The following is a 16,756-nucleotide window of genomic DNA, read 5'->3' as shown; positions in this document are numbered from 1 at the left end:
TATATGGAAGATATCAAAGCAATCTGAAAGTAGTATATGAGAAGATGAAAATATAATTTTTGACCAAAAATCCCTAAAAACTTGAAAATGGCACAGATCTGAATAGCCTCCACCCAAGCAATTTGCAGACCAAATATCAGAGTATTTTGACTGTCGGTTTAGGAGAGGAAGATGAAAATAAAAAATGTTGACAGACAGACGTGTGATGATGGACGATGACAGAGAATCAACCTCTAACCATTAAGCTAACCAGATTTAAACTGAATGTAAGGGAATCACTAATTATGCAAATAATTCATTAAACTTAAAAACTATGGTATCAGGCATTTTTTGGACAAGCGTGCATTCTTGGGTTAATGTATGTGCCAAATTATACGGAATTTGAAGAGTGTGTGATACTGCTTAATTACTGAATATCGTTCATTATTCTAAATACTCATTAAAGGTAAATGTTGTAGCAACAAACTTCATAGGACATGATTGATATATGGTTGATATATGTACCGTATTATACAAAATTTGAAGCTTGCATTTTTAAGATACAGCCTAGTTACCTAAAATAATTAATTATGCAAATATTTCATGAAAACTAAGCTATATCAACAAATTTTATAGGACATATCTGCTTTGTTATGGTTAACGTATGTAATAAATGATATTGAAATTCAAGTATGCATTCTTATGATATATCTTAATTACCGAAAATCATTAATCATGCAAATTAGTTATTAACACTGTAAGGTACATCAACAACTTTATACGGCATATAAACTTTGTTACGTTTAATGTATGAAGTAAATTATATTGAAATTGAAGCATGCACTCTCAAGATATAGCCTAATGCAAATTATTCACTAAATCTTTAGGCGAAATCAACAACTTTTATAGGAGATATGCACTCTGTTATGTTTAACGTATGTACTAAATTGTATTGAAATTGAAGTATGCAGTCTTAAGATACAGCCTAATTATCAAAAATACCGCCAATGGCATTGTAGCACAACTGTACAGTTTTAAATGTTTATCCATATGCTAGTCCATGCTAACAATAGGTGTTCATTTGCTGAATAACTATCCAGTTGCCTATCCAACCATGTTGCTATCTTTATGATAAATGCTATCATTTGGCTGTTGCTATGGGCGTGGTCATGTTGTTAGATATATTTGCATACATTTATGTATGTTTTTGTTCACTTGTGTATGAATTCCTGATATTGTCTTTGCAATACACGTGATCATTTGGCTGTTGCTATGGGCATGGTCTTGTTGCTAGGCAAATTTAAATACATTTTTTGAATGTTTATTCAATTGTCTATTAAACCCCATTGTTATCTTTGTGAAATACACCACCGTTTGGCTGTTGCTATGGGCGTGGTCATGGTTACTAGGGTATTTGCATACATTTTTTGAATGTTTATTCATTTGTCTATTAAACCCCATTGTTATCTTTGTGAAATACACCACCGTTTGGCTGTTGCCATGGGCGTGGTCATGGTTACTAGGGTATTTGTATACATTTTTTGAATTTTTATTCATTTGTCTTTCTATTCCTGTTGTTATCTTTGCAAAATATGTGATTATTTGGCTGTTGCTATGGGTGTGGTCTTGTTGCTATGCAAATTTACATACATTTTTTGAATGTTTATTCAATTGTCTATTAAACCCTGTTGTTATCTTTGTGAAATACACCACTGTTTGGCTGTTGCTATGGGCGTGGTCATGGTTGCTAGGGTATTTGCACACATTTTTTGAATGTTTACTCACTTGCCTACCAGATGATGTTGTTATTTGACCAAAATATACTGCCATTTGGTTGTTGCTAAAGGGCGTGGTCATGGTCGCTAGGGCCAATTTGGTCAAAATATTTTGAAGAAAATCTGCAGAATAACAGTTTCAGAAACATCTCGCCAAGTTTCAGGCTCATTGACCAAGTACTTTTTGAGATATAAGTTTTTGACCAAAAATGAACATTCTTACACCTAATTTGCATATCACTCATGGAATCATTGTATGCTTAATATATCTTCGTCCATACATCCCTAGATGCATCCCCATCAAATTTCAGCCCAATCTGCTCAGTAGTTTTGGAATTATAGATTTTTAACCAAAAAGACACATTTTTAGCCCTAATTTGCATATCACTGATGGAATCATCATGTCATGAACAAATCTTACTTTACACCCCCTAAAGAATCTTCCCACCAAATTTTGCACCAATCTGCCCAGTAGTTTCTGAGTTTAAGTTTTTTGACCAAAAATCACATTTTTTGACCCAAATCAAACACCTGTGATGCGATCATTTTGATTTGAACAATTTCCCGACTAGACACCCAAGGTAATGGACCCACCAAATATCATGGCAATCGGTTCAGCAGTTTTTGACTTTAAGTTGTTTACACACACACACACACACACACACACACACACACACACACACACACACACACACACACACACACACACACACACAGACGCCGGGCGATCCAATGATCACCCTCGTGCTGCAATCATTTTCATTTCAAACTTAGTAAAATTTCCACCAAGAAAGAAAGGGCATATTTACCAGTCTTATTTACATAACCTATTGTAATAACTGGATTTAGAATGTGCATATGAACTTTGCCTAGTGATTATATAACGTTACCTAACACATCCCCTCATGGTGTTCACTGAGAACAAAGAAGATTTTGAAGGAAAATCACATTTTTTGACCCAAATCCCACATCGCTGATGCAATCACTTTCATTTGAACAATTTCCCAACTAGACACCAAAAGTAATATGACCGCCAAATATCAAAGAAATCGGTCCAGCAGTTTTTGACTTTAAGTTGTTTACACACATTCACACACACACACACACACACAGACAGACAGACAGACAGACACTTTGCCATGCCTATAGCACTACTGAACATTCAGTTCAGTGGTGCTAAAAATCATTAATTATGCAATTAACACTGTAAGGTACATTAACTAACTTTATAGGACATACACAATTTGTTATGGTTAATGTATGTACTGAATTGTATTGAAATTGAAGTATGCAGTTGTAAGATATAGCCTAATTACCAAGAATCATTGATTATGCAAATTACCCATTAACTTTGTAAGGTACATCAACTAACTTTATAGGAGCTCATATTATTACTACCTCAACATGTTAAAAGAGCTCAGGGGAGCACTCTTTTAGTTCTTCATTTTCAAAAATCTCCCAGGGTGGGAAGGGGAACCCCCCCCCCCCTTTACATACCCTCCCCCCACTTGGCCCCCTCAAACTTTTTACTGCCTACTTTCCAATTTTACTAGCTGGCATTCATTGTTACCTCTTACTTTTGAAATAAACTACATTCATCATGTGTGTCTCCTTTCATGAGGAAATTCAATTTCAAAAATGAAAAGTTACTTGACACGACATGATGCAACGTGACTGGACATGACATGGCGGAAAGTCAAATTTTAAGCATTTTTTTTATTTGCTGTAACCTACCTGCAATAATTGTAGCTTTGTTTTGGTTTACAATGCTTTTTATTCTATTTCATATTTTATGTTGTTGTGACTCACCATTTTTTTTAGTATTATTTTCTCTTACGGGATTTGCAAACCAAACAAAGCTACAATTCTGTCAACAAACACAGCAAATCTAAAATCTCTTGGCAATTACTTCCAGGTGTTTCTCATAAAGATAGTCAATTCCCTAGCTACAATGCCAAAATTCACTAAATAAATACTCGAATCAGTTCATTTTTATGTTAAAAACACCAACAAATACTCCAAACCACAACACAGGAGTGCTACTTGGCAGTTTATTACACTGTCATGCCAGTGCATGGAGCATGTGCAGTATTAGTCAACATGTCTGCAGAATTTTAAAAGTTAGCTGAAACGTCAAGAATACAGACCGATTTCTACTTGAAAATAACACTGAGGAAGCATTAATCCGATCAAGAATGACAGTTATAGTCTGTGATATGCTCGACTTTCAAAGAGGTGCGGGATATTGTCCACCAAAAAAAAAAAAAAAAACGGTTTACAAAAGTGCTCCCTGATCCTGAACACATTTTAGATGGGAGTGTTATATAGGGGATCTCATTCTGTATAGGTTGTAGCATAGTGAGTGATATAGCAAAACTGTTACAGTACTACATCTAGCTGTAACATTTACTACTTGCCAAAAAAAATGCTGTCTCATTGTTCCTCACAAAAAAAAAATTGTTGTCATGGTGGTTAGAAAAAAAAATTGGTCCAAATCCTCCATTAGTCGATTAGTTGATCAATCATTATGACAGATTGATTGTACATTAAAAATTCATTTAAAATTGCTGGTCTTTCAAGGAGGGCCAGAGCCTTGAAACCATTCTGTACTAGATTCTAGAAATCGACTACATCAAGGATATTTAAATCGGCTTTTAAAATAGTGGATAGATTATAAAGTTTGATTTAGATACTTCTAATCTCAGACCACTAAAAAGAACAGACTAGAAACACCTATTGTATTAGGTGTGAATGGGGCTCTTAATCCCTCTCCCTACTGTCTCGCTCACCCTTCAAGCATGCCTCTTGTTTTCAACTCTCTCCGAAAACTGTCGAAAGTTGTGCAATATGATACTTCGGGTCTTTACGATATTTTGCAATTGACTCGACCAGTTTCTATTGGAAAAGGTCAAAGGTTAGCAAGTGTAGTCTATGACCGGAAACAAAGACCTTCGCGCAGTCAGAATCAAAATTGCTGCAGTTTCAGATGAGTTATGCTCTGTTGAAGTTGCTTGTTCCTAGCAACCTTTATTTATGAATATGTAATAAGTGATATTTACAAGGATTTTAACACTGGAATTCAAATATCATGATGTTATAGGTCTTTTCCCTCGGGTAAATCAGAACATGAATTATCGAACCATCCATTGATATACCATTGTACATATGCTACAATTTGCTGAAAGATCATTTGCAAAATGGATACTACTGTACACGTAGGCCAGGGATTAAAATAAACTACACTTCGACTCTACTACCCTTGCTTGTAGCCCGTTAGTTTTTTTACTTCATCACTTGGTCATACATCTTCGATCATATGTCGATATGGTCGTCCTTGTTCTCAGAGTCATAACAGTCAGTTACCAAAAGAATCTCATTTCATTGACAGTCATCAAGCCTGTCGAAATCCACGTCAACAAACGTGTTTGGTAACAATACAACAAGTACACATTATGTGTATACTATATTACATACACAGGAATCTGTTTTCAGATGTCTGACAGACTGTCAACAGCCGGTTGGGACGTACCTCTGGCTCTCTCACTAATACATCCATGCTCTAGCTGAGTGTAGGGTTTGCGGTGATTTTGAGAGCTTTTTCTTGTTTTTACACCCATTTGTTCGTTCTGATGTTTAAGGGGAAGCAAACACTACAAATTCCTGTAACATTAAACCCAAATAGACGAGATCACACTGAAAACGTGAGCGATATGTCAGTGTACTGCCCGCTGTGTGTTGATTTGCCATACGGATATTGGGGTGCTACATTTGCCGATTTTGACAAATTTGGGTACCTCTGAACACTTCTTGGGTCTTGAAGGCTCCGTAAGTAATGTTGGAGTTAGGAAATGTCTATTTTTGGCAGGCAAGGCGTAATTTAGCAGAATAATCCACAGTCCCTCTATCACCCAACTTTGCTATTCTGGTCTGAATGGCTTCCGTCTATACGTTTACGTTTAATGCAGGAATTGTAGCTTTGTTTCCAGTTAAACATCGGAATGAAAAAAGTACAAACACAGAAGAAAAAGCCCTCAATATCACGTCAAACACTACAATTATTGCACCTACTTCATTCATTCAATGCTTAACATGTCTAAGCATGGAAGTAGGGGTTCTACTTCCATGCTCTAAGGAAGCAATTCTGTTTATAAGCGAAATGGGCAATACTAACACCATACCTGTGGAATAGCTATTAATGGTTGTATATCGACTAAAAAGGCTGCTTCTAGAGATATTTCTTGAAATTTCCGTGATCTTTTTAAGACAACCCCGGCAGACCATTATGGGCGCCGCCATTTTTGTTCGTTTGTTCTATATTTATTTACTAGAAATTTCGATGTATACAAAGTTAGTCCCAGAATCCGAGTCTGAGTCATATTCAGCCTCATATAGTCTCATACGATGCGAAACTCAAGTGTTATTCTCGTGATCATAGACTGAACAACTGCATACGTGCAAAGACTAGTCCTGCTTGCAGATGGTGCACGGGTACGGGTCTAGATTACTGACATGACTCCCAACACAGGGAAGACTTACTCTGCATGCAAGAAGGACTATGCAAATACACACCCATAAACAACGGAGATAGAACAACCAACGTACATGCACCGGTTTGAGCTACCGGTTTGAATTTTCGCTGCGCATGCGTGACCAATGTCCAGACTATATACTATAGTATATACTATAGTATATTTTATTTGACTTGAGATAATGTAAGCAATATATTATCTATAGTCAAAAACATACAAAAACATCAAGAACAAAGAAAATAGATAACTATGAAGGTAACTAAAACACTAAACTACAGTGTTGAATACAAAAATGATAATGAATTTGAGAATTTTCCAAAACCATCATTTGAGCTCATTATTTTTTCAAGTATTCTTTTTTAGATAATTTTGAGAAACTTTGATCATAAATTTCAATTGTTCTTTGGAATTGGTTTCTAGCTTCAGTATATTATTCTATTCATAATATCATAACTAGGCAAAGCCCATAAGCTCGTGCAGGGTAGATTCATTGTGACCGGCTGCCTGGGCCAGGGTTCATACACTTGATTTGGGTCATTTTCCAGGAGTGTTGACCATCAACATTTATTTCATTGAATGACATCTAATTCTCTGACATGGACGAGAAGTAAAGAAAGTCAACACTCTATGCAGTTGTTGGTTTCAAAAATCATCATAGCCATTAGATTACTATTGTTCATTTTCAATCAGCCAACTTATCATAGAACCTCCACCAATGTACCGGTTGGTCTTTGGACAAATGTTTTGTTGACATGTTGCTGAACATCATGATTTCTCAATTCAACTCGATGATTTAGGAATGTTACTGTACCAACAAACATAGGAAAGTAGTTATTCTTGTTAGAACGTGTAAAAAAAAGCAATTATCGACAATATAAATGTCAAAACCGCACTTCCACAACCCGGAAATTCAACTGTGCTATGTCATCAGTGGCCTGTATCACGTACCACCGCACGTCAAACTTCCAAATAGTGTAACAATTTCTCCTTGGGGTACAGTGATGCCTCAATACTCGTTACAATGTTATGATAATCATGCCAAGAGGCCTACTGTTACAATATTGCAATGCATGGTGATGTTATGTCGCCTATGCTATATGACGATACGGTAGCGCGTGGAGAATGCACACAGTATATGGGGTGGACCATTTGATATCCTGGGGGGGGGCTTGGAAGATTTCGGGAAAAAAAAGATGCCAAGTGGATTTGCTTGAAAAAAAAATCCGGATATGAGTGGGTGATGGAAAAAAAAGATGGACCACTGCTGCTAGAAAAAAAATATCTTGATATGGAAATGATGCACAGGTTCGAGTATACTGTTCAACCTGCTCGTACCTCTCCAACCAGGACACTTGTCAGATCATGACAAACATTTTCAAACACATGTCAGGGACCAGTCAGTTTCGTTAGCCTGTGGTACATATATATTATTATATATTTGTTCTTGTCTCTGTTTCTTTCATAAATGGTTTAAATATTACTTCATGTAAGGGTTCAAACATAACTATACATAAAATTATACATATAATACATGTATTACCTAGCTACCACACTAGTTACAGAACATGCCATGTAATTTTTTGGCTGTTTCACAATCAGTGCTTCACTTATCTTGCACTTTGGGGCAAAAGTGAACTTGACTGTTTTGTAATGGTAATCTTCATACTATTGGATAGTTTATAAAAGAACTTAATCTAAATTGTTCTCGTCTCTTCAGTATGAATTTGTCAGAAGGGATGATATACTTCTTATTTCAGACACTACATGTATCAACACCACAACTCAAATTCAAGTTTCTATTGTACACTAGGTATGACCTCCTAAAGTGCTCTAACACATCAGTAACTTTACTATACATGCAATATCAATGCCCCTATACCAATGTTACAGGCCCACTTTTATAACATGGAAAACCTATTTAAAAAGGTTATATTTACTTTAGCTTTTCGATGCTTGGCAATATATATCTCAGAGGCTATGAATAACCTAAAAATTGCCTAAATAGAAACAAAAAACTACAGATCTGGCAGGGGGAGACCCCTTGGACTCCATCACCCCAGAGGCCACTCATTCGTTAAACCAACAATAAGATTCACCAAAATTGGTAAAAAAAAACTTGAAAAGCTTCTAGGGGAGACCTCCTAGGACCCCCCCCCCCCCATAAGAGGTAGATATGTCCAAGCCTCAAATCAAAGTTCTTCCCTCCACCTCTTACTGCCAAGATGCTATGAAACTTTATTTAAAAAATGTTTCAACCATGTGTAGTTGCTTTTTTACAATTGTTAGAGCTGTCTTGTAAAGCTTGCAAATTATTGTCTGAAAGTGTCTGTTAATAGCCTGAAAATTGGCTTTAAGAGTAAAAATCACCCAGAGCTTCTAGGGGGACACCCCCTAGAACCCCCCCCCCCGTAAGAGGTAGACATGTTCCAGTCTCAAATCAAAGTTCTTCCCTCCACCTCTTACTGTCAAGATACTATGAAACTTTATTTCAAAAATGTTTCAACCTCACGTAGTTGCTTTTTACATGTTAGAGCTGTCTTGTAAAGTTTGTCAATTATTGTCTGAAAGTGTCTGTGAATGGCCTAAACATTGCCTTTAGAAGTAAAAATCATCCAGGGCTTCTAGGGGGAGACCCACTAGAACCCCCCCCCCTCCTATTCACACACACTCACACAAGAGGTAGACATATTCCAGTCTCAAAGCTCTTCCCTCTACAGCTTACTGTCAGATGCTATGAAACTTTATTCACGGGGTCAGTGACTTTTTGTTGGCCCAATGGAAAATAACACTGACACCCCCCAACCCCCCAAGCTGGAGAAACTGACCGGTCTATCTAAATGTCTGAGCTCACCAATCAAGTTTCCGATTTGTATACCATGGCATAAAAACTGTCAATGATGTTTATTTAATTGAAAATCAAACATGTATGAAATATGTAGTTTTCTAAATAAAATCTGTGTGTGATAGAACAGCATCTTTTTATTCTCTGTATTACCCTGTGTGAAAACCAAACAGAAAATTGTGGCAACAAATGTAGGTGTTCAACGTTGACGTAATAAAAAAATCTGGATATCTCAAAGAAGCAAAGAAAAAAAAAGTTGCCAGCATAGGCGAAGGAGAAAAAAAAATAATTCTCAGGCAAGCAGGTGGGAAAAAAAATAATGACTCTCCACCAATCTTCCAAGCCCCCCCCCCCCCCAGGATATCGAATGGTCTACCCCTATGGAAGGCCGCATGCGGTCACTGCGCGCCGCAATGCATCCCTGGGAGAACCACCAGTTTTTTTCGCATAGAGTTTCGCATCGAACTTTCGCATATATACGACGCGCATGCTTACTAGTTATTGAGCCGCTGCACGAGCTATTAGCAAAGGTGTGACATAGATATGCGCTGCTAATATGAGACTGGCCTCATATTGGATTATCAATCTGAATCTGAATCTGAGACCAATTTTACACTCGTAATAAATAACTCGTATTGATACGATGATTCTGTGTTTCTGGTGAACGCTAAGACGAAATGAACGTCAATCCACAACAATCAGCATCGAGGGATGTAGGAGGGATGGTTAGAGGAATGATACCAAACCTCCCAACAGTAGACTGGCAAATGATTGGTCAGCAAGAAAATGCAGGAACTGGAGCAACAAATATGGACGCTGTTGTTATAGACATTCCCGGAAATAATAGTGGTCAAGATGAAAACGACAACACCAGAGGTTCACAGAACGGAGCAGCTGGTGGAGGGCCCAGAGGAAGTCTTGCTGATCTAAGAGTTGCAGCGTCATGGGCTGAAAAGACGATACCGTTTCTCATTATTTTTCTTTTAAAAGTTATTTTTGACCACCGATTAGGTAAGTAGCCAGGAACACTCTGATTCTGGTAATTCGTATAGGATTTACCACCCCTTGACACCCTTTATGTTAGCTGCAATAATTGTAGCGTCTTGTTGCGGTTTTGTGGGTTTTTTCGTCTGTTTTGGTGACTTTTTAGCTCCGCTGTCAGCGAAAGCTGAAAGCGTAGCTTTAGGTATAGGTGGGTATTGAGGTATAGAGAGTAGAGTGAATCATAGGTGTCCGTCAAACTTTTATATTTTTACTATCTACTCCGGAAGTGACAGTCGGAATTCTTCGATATTTGGTGTGCATGTTCCCTGGGGGGAGGCTATTCAGATTTGTTCATGCCAAGTTGATCTGTGCCATTTTCAATTTTTTATGATTTTTTTTCATAAAATGTCATTTTCATCAACTCCTTGAAAACCTCTTATTAGATTGCTTTGATATCTGGCGTGTTGATGCGCAGGGGGTAGCTTACTCAGATTTGTTAATTTCAAGTCAGCACATCCTCATTTTTATTTTTTATGATTTTTTTTTTGTAATTTGAAAAAAAAATGAATATGTTAATGAGCATAATGACCGACGCCATATTGGAAATCAGTCGACGAGACTTTAAGTAAACTGCCACTTTTCAAAAGACACTATTGACGTCAAACAAGCAATGTAATATGTGCTATAGTCATAATTCTACGCATTGGGCGCCCAAATGACAAGCGTTTGTTCGAAACAGGGTTGTAAACTTCAAATCAGTCCGCAACATCCTCATTTGCATACTCTATCCTGATTCGACCAGAAGCTGAAGGTGACCTCATTTGACCGAGCGATTTTCCACAGCAAGTATCTTGAGTATCAACACAGGACGTTCTTGGTACTCACTAAAATCACACTTCAGACCCACTATAAAAGTGTGATGTTTTCAGATAACATGTAACTTGTGGTTAATTCTATATTGTCGTGCAATTTGGAATGACAGTGAACCAGAATTCAGACAACTTGCGTAAGGAAGGGCATGCCAGACATGCGGTTGAAGTTATGGCCGACAGTTCACATGTAAAGTTAAACGACATGAACGTGTCTTGCCTTTCCAAAATGCAAATATTTGGCAAGTAAAAATAATTAAAATAATTACAACTTTAATTTGGCTTCAGACTTTGCATTATGTTTTGCGTATCTTTCCCCGTTTTACATGTAAGTCCGAAAAGGTTCTCTCTCATCATGTCATCAGTGTCAGTGATCATACCGCGCGGGGCTGCTTTGAGTACGAGCGAAGTGAGGCATGTTGAGGTATTTTGTTGAGAATTATAAATATTGCGAAATGTCAAGTACAAGGTTTAAATACAATGGAATGATGAAAAAAATGGCAGAGTCTGCTGACAGGCGCCGGTCACAAGAAACACTGAATTAAAATATCAGACGATGTATGTATTAATCGCCGACAATCCACCCGTATGCACGAGGGACTAACCCGGAAGCAAGTCGTTGTCAGCCATACGTTACAGTGGTAACATCGTCCGAGAAATCGCTGCGTTCAGAGTGTCATTATTCACAGAATTGTTGTTTTCGAGTGAAAACCCGTCTTGAATTGTATAACTCTAACAAATGAAGACATGTCAAGTTATATTTTGAAAGTTGTATCGCTAGTTTGAGACGATTTTCTCACGTACTATAGTACTATCGAGGCTTACTTGGAAGTAGTAGGACCTTACTCCAGTTCATCGGGAAGTTTAGCCAGTCCGATAATTCTTTCTGGTTTAGTTTACAACACTTTTGATCAATCACGCAGATTTTGTTGTTGTGATGAAAAGAAATTAAAAAAAAGATCATTTCAACCATTTCGTTGTGTTTTCTTTGTGAAAGGTAACCGAACATAAACGAGTGTTACCACTGTAACGTATGGCTGAGAATGACTCTCTTCCGGGTACTTGAGATTGTCACCGTACGGAAACTAAGATGGTGATTAATACATTTCTTCCCTATATATATCTACCACAACTAGTACAAGTTGAATGTTGTTGACTTTGTAAATTTGTTAGAAAATTGAAATTCAAATTGCCTCAAAATTATTTTAGATCCCTAGTTTATTTCATTCATCATTAAAATTTTCCAGGGTTACAGCTATAAGACACTGGAATTATTTATAGCCAACCTCAAAATCCTCTTTTTTTCTTTTTCTTGTGTGCATTTCCCAGTCATTTTTTTCTGAGATTTTGTGCAATTTTTCATAACAGTAGATTTTTGTTATAAAATGGTGACTATGGTATAAAAGTACAATACATTACCAACTTCTGTGTAAAATGTGTTTTATAGTGAGACATCATATGAAACCACTAACCACTTTATTGCATCGCTAAAACAAAACTGCATAGTGAAGACCTGAACCACTTCTACATGTCACCAAAATAAAAAATTAAATTAAAAAAACAAACAGCGGAGCTATTCTGACCGATAGGTCGCTTGTTAAGTTTTTGTGTTTAACCCGCACCCGCACCTAACACAAAAACTTAAAAAGTCACCAAAACAGACGAAAAAACCCACAAAACCGCAACAAGACGCTACAAGACGCTACAATTATTGCAGCTACCTTTATGTATGTCTGTCTTTGTGTGTGTGTGCTCAACCGATTGCCTTGGTATTTGGTGGGAACATTACTTTACCAACCATGCTACTGTTCCTGCCATCCTGTATACATACATGTGGATGTACGAGTGTAACTATTGTGTGGGTGGGTCCTACTAATTTATGCCCGGGACCATAGGCACTCAAATCAATGTGTAGAAAAAAAAATGTGTATTGTATGTAAATAAGACTTATTTACATACATTTTTTTTTTTTAAATCATACACATTGATTCGAGTGCCTGTGCCCAGGACTGCCCGGGCGCAAAGTCGAAGTGTGCTTACCATTTTAATCACAGATTTCCACACTACAGATATAAGATAATTACTATCACGCAAAAATAGATTTGTAAATGCTTAAAACACCGTTTTATCACACAAACATTGCACACGAGTATAAAGTTGGCGTCAGATTCAGATTCAGATTCAGCTAGCGTCATATTGAGCATCAGATTCAGCATCAGATAGTGTCAGATCCGAAGACACCCGATGTACTCAATCAAAACTGAAATAATACCGTTGAGACTACAGGGAAAGATTCTGCTTCACAACTTTTTGATGGAAGATGGAATGTCTCAACAGTAATATTTCAGGTTTGATTGAGTCCGTCGGGTGTCTTCGGATCTGACGCTATCTGACGCTGAATCTGACGCTCAATATGACGCTAGCTTAATCTGAATCTGAATCTGACGCCAACTTTATACTCGTACATTGCACCCCTGTTCCTGCGCTACTAACTCAGTAAACTGAACACCATCTTGAACTCAAGACTCGACTATTCTGTAGGAGGGGTTGCAGGATTTTTAGCATGGGCGGAAAAGTTTTTAGTACTGCATGCAACGCCCGATATAGAAACTGTCAACAGTCGTGGATGTTTGCCATGAGACTTTCTGTGTAATTACAAAAGGATGGTGAAATATTTGTGTCACAAACATGCATGTGTTCTTACACACGTCAAAGTTAACTTTCCTGGCACCCCTATCATAGAATGGTCGAGTCTGACTATCAAAATGTCGTCCTGAAAGAAGATCGCTTGGTCGTGGATTTTGTTGTGTGTAAAAACGGTGTTTTCAACTCTTCACACTCTGCTTTTTGCTGCGACAAAGATTTGTTTTGGTTTAAAAGCAGTAATCTGCACCGAGAACAGCAAGAAGATTCCTACATTTGGCCCGGGCAGCGTCCGGGCAGTCCCAGGCGTAAATTAGTAGGACCGGTGCGGGTTGCGGGCCGCTGTGGGTCACTTTGTTGAGGATGCGGGTCGCTGCGGGTAACTTTGTTCAGGTTGCGGGCTGCTGTGGGTTGCTGCGGGCCTGGGAATGTAACTGTAGTGCAGGTTGCAGGCCGCTGCGGGTTACTGTGGGGAAGTGAGTGTAACTATTGTGCGGACTGCGGGTCACTATTTTTACTTACCTTTCAAAATCAAAGAAACTTGTTCGCTGGCCACCGGAGGTAACTTATTGTGCAGGTCACATGCGACATGCACTGTATTATTCGATAGAACCTATGTGCTGGGCTAATTGCACACATAATTTTGTGTATTATACCCCCACCCCTAAACGTGATGGCTATTTTAAAACAATCATTATAGTTAGCATAGCATTGACCTCAGAAAATATCTCAATTCCACTATTACAATGTACTTTAAATGATTACATAACATTAACTGTTGACTGTAACACAGACGACAGTGGACCATGAGTGGACCAACTTATCTCTAAAACAACTGTTACTCCAATCTGATTAAAATCCGATGTAGTTTTAGCTAATCATTCATTGCTATTTTACCTTCGTTATTTTGCCTGAATTGACCTTCTTGGTACATTTTTACTTTTTTATCCTAATCGCCTCCTCTACATCTGAACTGGCACCCATGCCCATGTCAAAAGTGACCTTACATTAGGATCGAATGAAACTACAAACGGACACAGACACCACAAAATCACGTTCTCCGTGTGCACAAGCACAGGCAGCTGACAACGTTGTAAATGTTTCAACTGTAAACAAATTCAGTGATTATATTAGTATATTTAAATGTAATTTGATGGTACCTCTATACATTTCGTCTGAGTACGTTCGAACATAGCGTTATCATGTAGACACATACATACATGTTATAAGGATGAACGCGTACTCTGTAATACATGTGTTATAGAAGCTCGTGAAACAGAACGTCTAGGGGACACACAGACAGTTTATAGTGTACGCAATGCAATATGAAGCAACCGAAATGTTCATGATAAGGACGTTTTTTAGAAATTATTTCTTAAATTTCCCCTTTTCTGAGTTCATATAACACAACAAATATTTCTATGAATCGTACAGTACTTCATGACTACTTTACATTCGAGAAGAAGAGTACTACAGAGAACATGTACACATTCGCTGAGATAAACATGAACACTACCCGGGAAATGCGTTCGAATGTAACTAACATGTAGATAAGACGAAATGCATCTAAACAAAAATTCTTAAATTACCGTAAATATAGGGTAATACAATCACTGAATTTTTTTACAGTTCAAATAATTTGTACGTTGTCAGTTGCCTGTGTGCACAAGTAACGCCATGTTGTTTGTTGATATTCAGTGTGTTGTCAGTTGCCTGTGTGCACAAGTAACGCAATGTTGTTTGTTGATATTCAATGCGTAAGACGCAACCAAATTGGTTGTGTGGCTCACCCAGCAGAACGGCGTGGGCATGGGCGCCAGTTCAGATGTAGAGGAGGCTATCAGGATAAAAACGTGAACATGTACCACGAAGGTCAATTCAGGCAAAATAATAAAGGTAAAATAGCAGTGAACGATTAGCCGACATCTACATCGGATTCTAATCAGATTGAAACAACTCTTACTGATAACAGAAAGTGGTCCTGTTGTTTTAAAAAACATCAAGATTACAAATGTATCTTATACAATCAAATTAGTCTGACTAGTTACACATTGGCTCCCACACACTACCCTGACCACAGTACAGGCAGTAGTTACATGTACATCACTGAAGAACAGAAAGGAATAGTGGAACAGCCACAACCTTGAAAGTGAATAATGAATAATTGAATAATCTGTACATCCAGTAATTTTGTCTATAGTATTGTCATTACTATAATACTAAAAAAATTAATCATCAGGTTGACCACCATTGTTTAATCATCATCATAGTGAGGTTGACCACCATTGTTTAATCATCATCATAGTGAGGTTGACCACCATTGTTTAATCATCATCGTAGTGAGGTTGACCACCATTGTTTAATCATCATCATAGTGAGGTTGACCACCATTGTTTAATCATCATCATAGTGAGGTTGACCACCATTGTTTAATCATCATCATAGTGAGGTTGACCACCATTGTTTAATCATCATCGTAGTGAGGTTGACCACCATTGTTTAATCATCATCATAGTGAGGTTGACCACCATTGTTTAATCATCATCGTAGTGAGGTTGACCACCATTGTTTAATCATCATCATAGTGAGGTTGACCACCATTGTTTAATCATCATCGTAGTGAGGTTGACCACCATTGTTTAATCATCATCATAGTGAGGTTGACCACCATTGTTTAATCATCATCATAGTGAGGTTGACCACCATTGTTTAATCATCATCGTAGTGAGGTTGACCACCATTGTTTAATCATCATCATAGTGAGGTTGACCACCATTGTTTAATCATCATCGTAGTGAGGTTGACCACCATTGTTTAATCATCATCATAGTGAGGTTGACCACCATTGTTTAATCATCATCGTAGTGAGGTTGACCACCATTGTTTAATCATCATCATAGTGAGGTTGACCACCATTGTTTAATCATCATCATCATAGTGAGGTTGACCACCATTGTTTAATCATCATCGTAGTGAGGTTGACCACCATTGTTTAATCATCATCATAGTGAGGTTGACCACCATTGTTTAATCATCATCATCATAGTGAGGTTGACCACCATTGTTTAATCATCATCATAGTGAGGTTGACCACCATTGTTTAATCATCATCATAGTGAGGTTGACCACCATTGT

The 16,756-nt window shown here is 37.7% G+C and overlaps 2 protein-coding genes across 2 annotated transcripts in view; one reads left to right on the top strand and one right to left on the bottom strand.

The window, feature by feature from the left end:
- The window catches only part of LOC144449837 (thioredoxin reductase 2, mitochondrial-like), a 60,758-nt gene extending 54,712 nt beyond the window's left edge, over window positions 1-6,046 (bottom strand). The window contains exon 1 of the mRNA XM_078140411.1: window positions 5,933-6,046. Coding sequence (XP_077996537.1) covers window positions 5,933-6,035 — 103 coding nt within the window. The 5' untranslated portion in view covers window positions 6,036-6,046. The remainder of the gene's footprint in view (window positions 1-5,932) is intronic.
- Window positions 6,047-9,691: 3,645 nt separating this feature from the next.
- Window positions 9,692-16,756, top strand: part of LOC144449206 (RING finger and transmembrane domain-containing protein 2-like) — a 40,617-nt gene continuing 33,552 nt past the window's right edge. The window contains exon 1 of the mRNA XM_078139713.1: window positions 9,692-10,136. Within this exon, the coding sequence (XP_077995839.1) occupies window positions 9,803-10,136 (334 nt within the window). The 5' untranslated portion in view covers window positions 9,692-9,802. The remainder of the gene's footprint in view (window positions 10,137-16,756) is intronic.

Source organism: Glandiceps talaboti, chromosome 18 (genome assembly GCF_964340395.1).
Source record: "Glandiceps talaboti chromosome 18, keGlaTala1.1, whole genome shotgun sequence".
Classification (NCBI taxonomy): domain Eukaryota; kingdom Metazoa; phylum Hemichordata; class Enteropneusta; family Spengelidae; genus Glandiceps; species Glandiceps talaboti.
The sequence above is the reverse complement of the archived record's forward strand: the minus strand, read 5'-3'. Positions and strand labels throughout refer to the sequence as shown.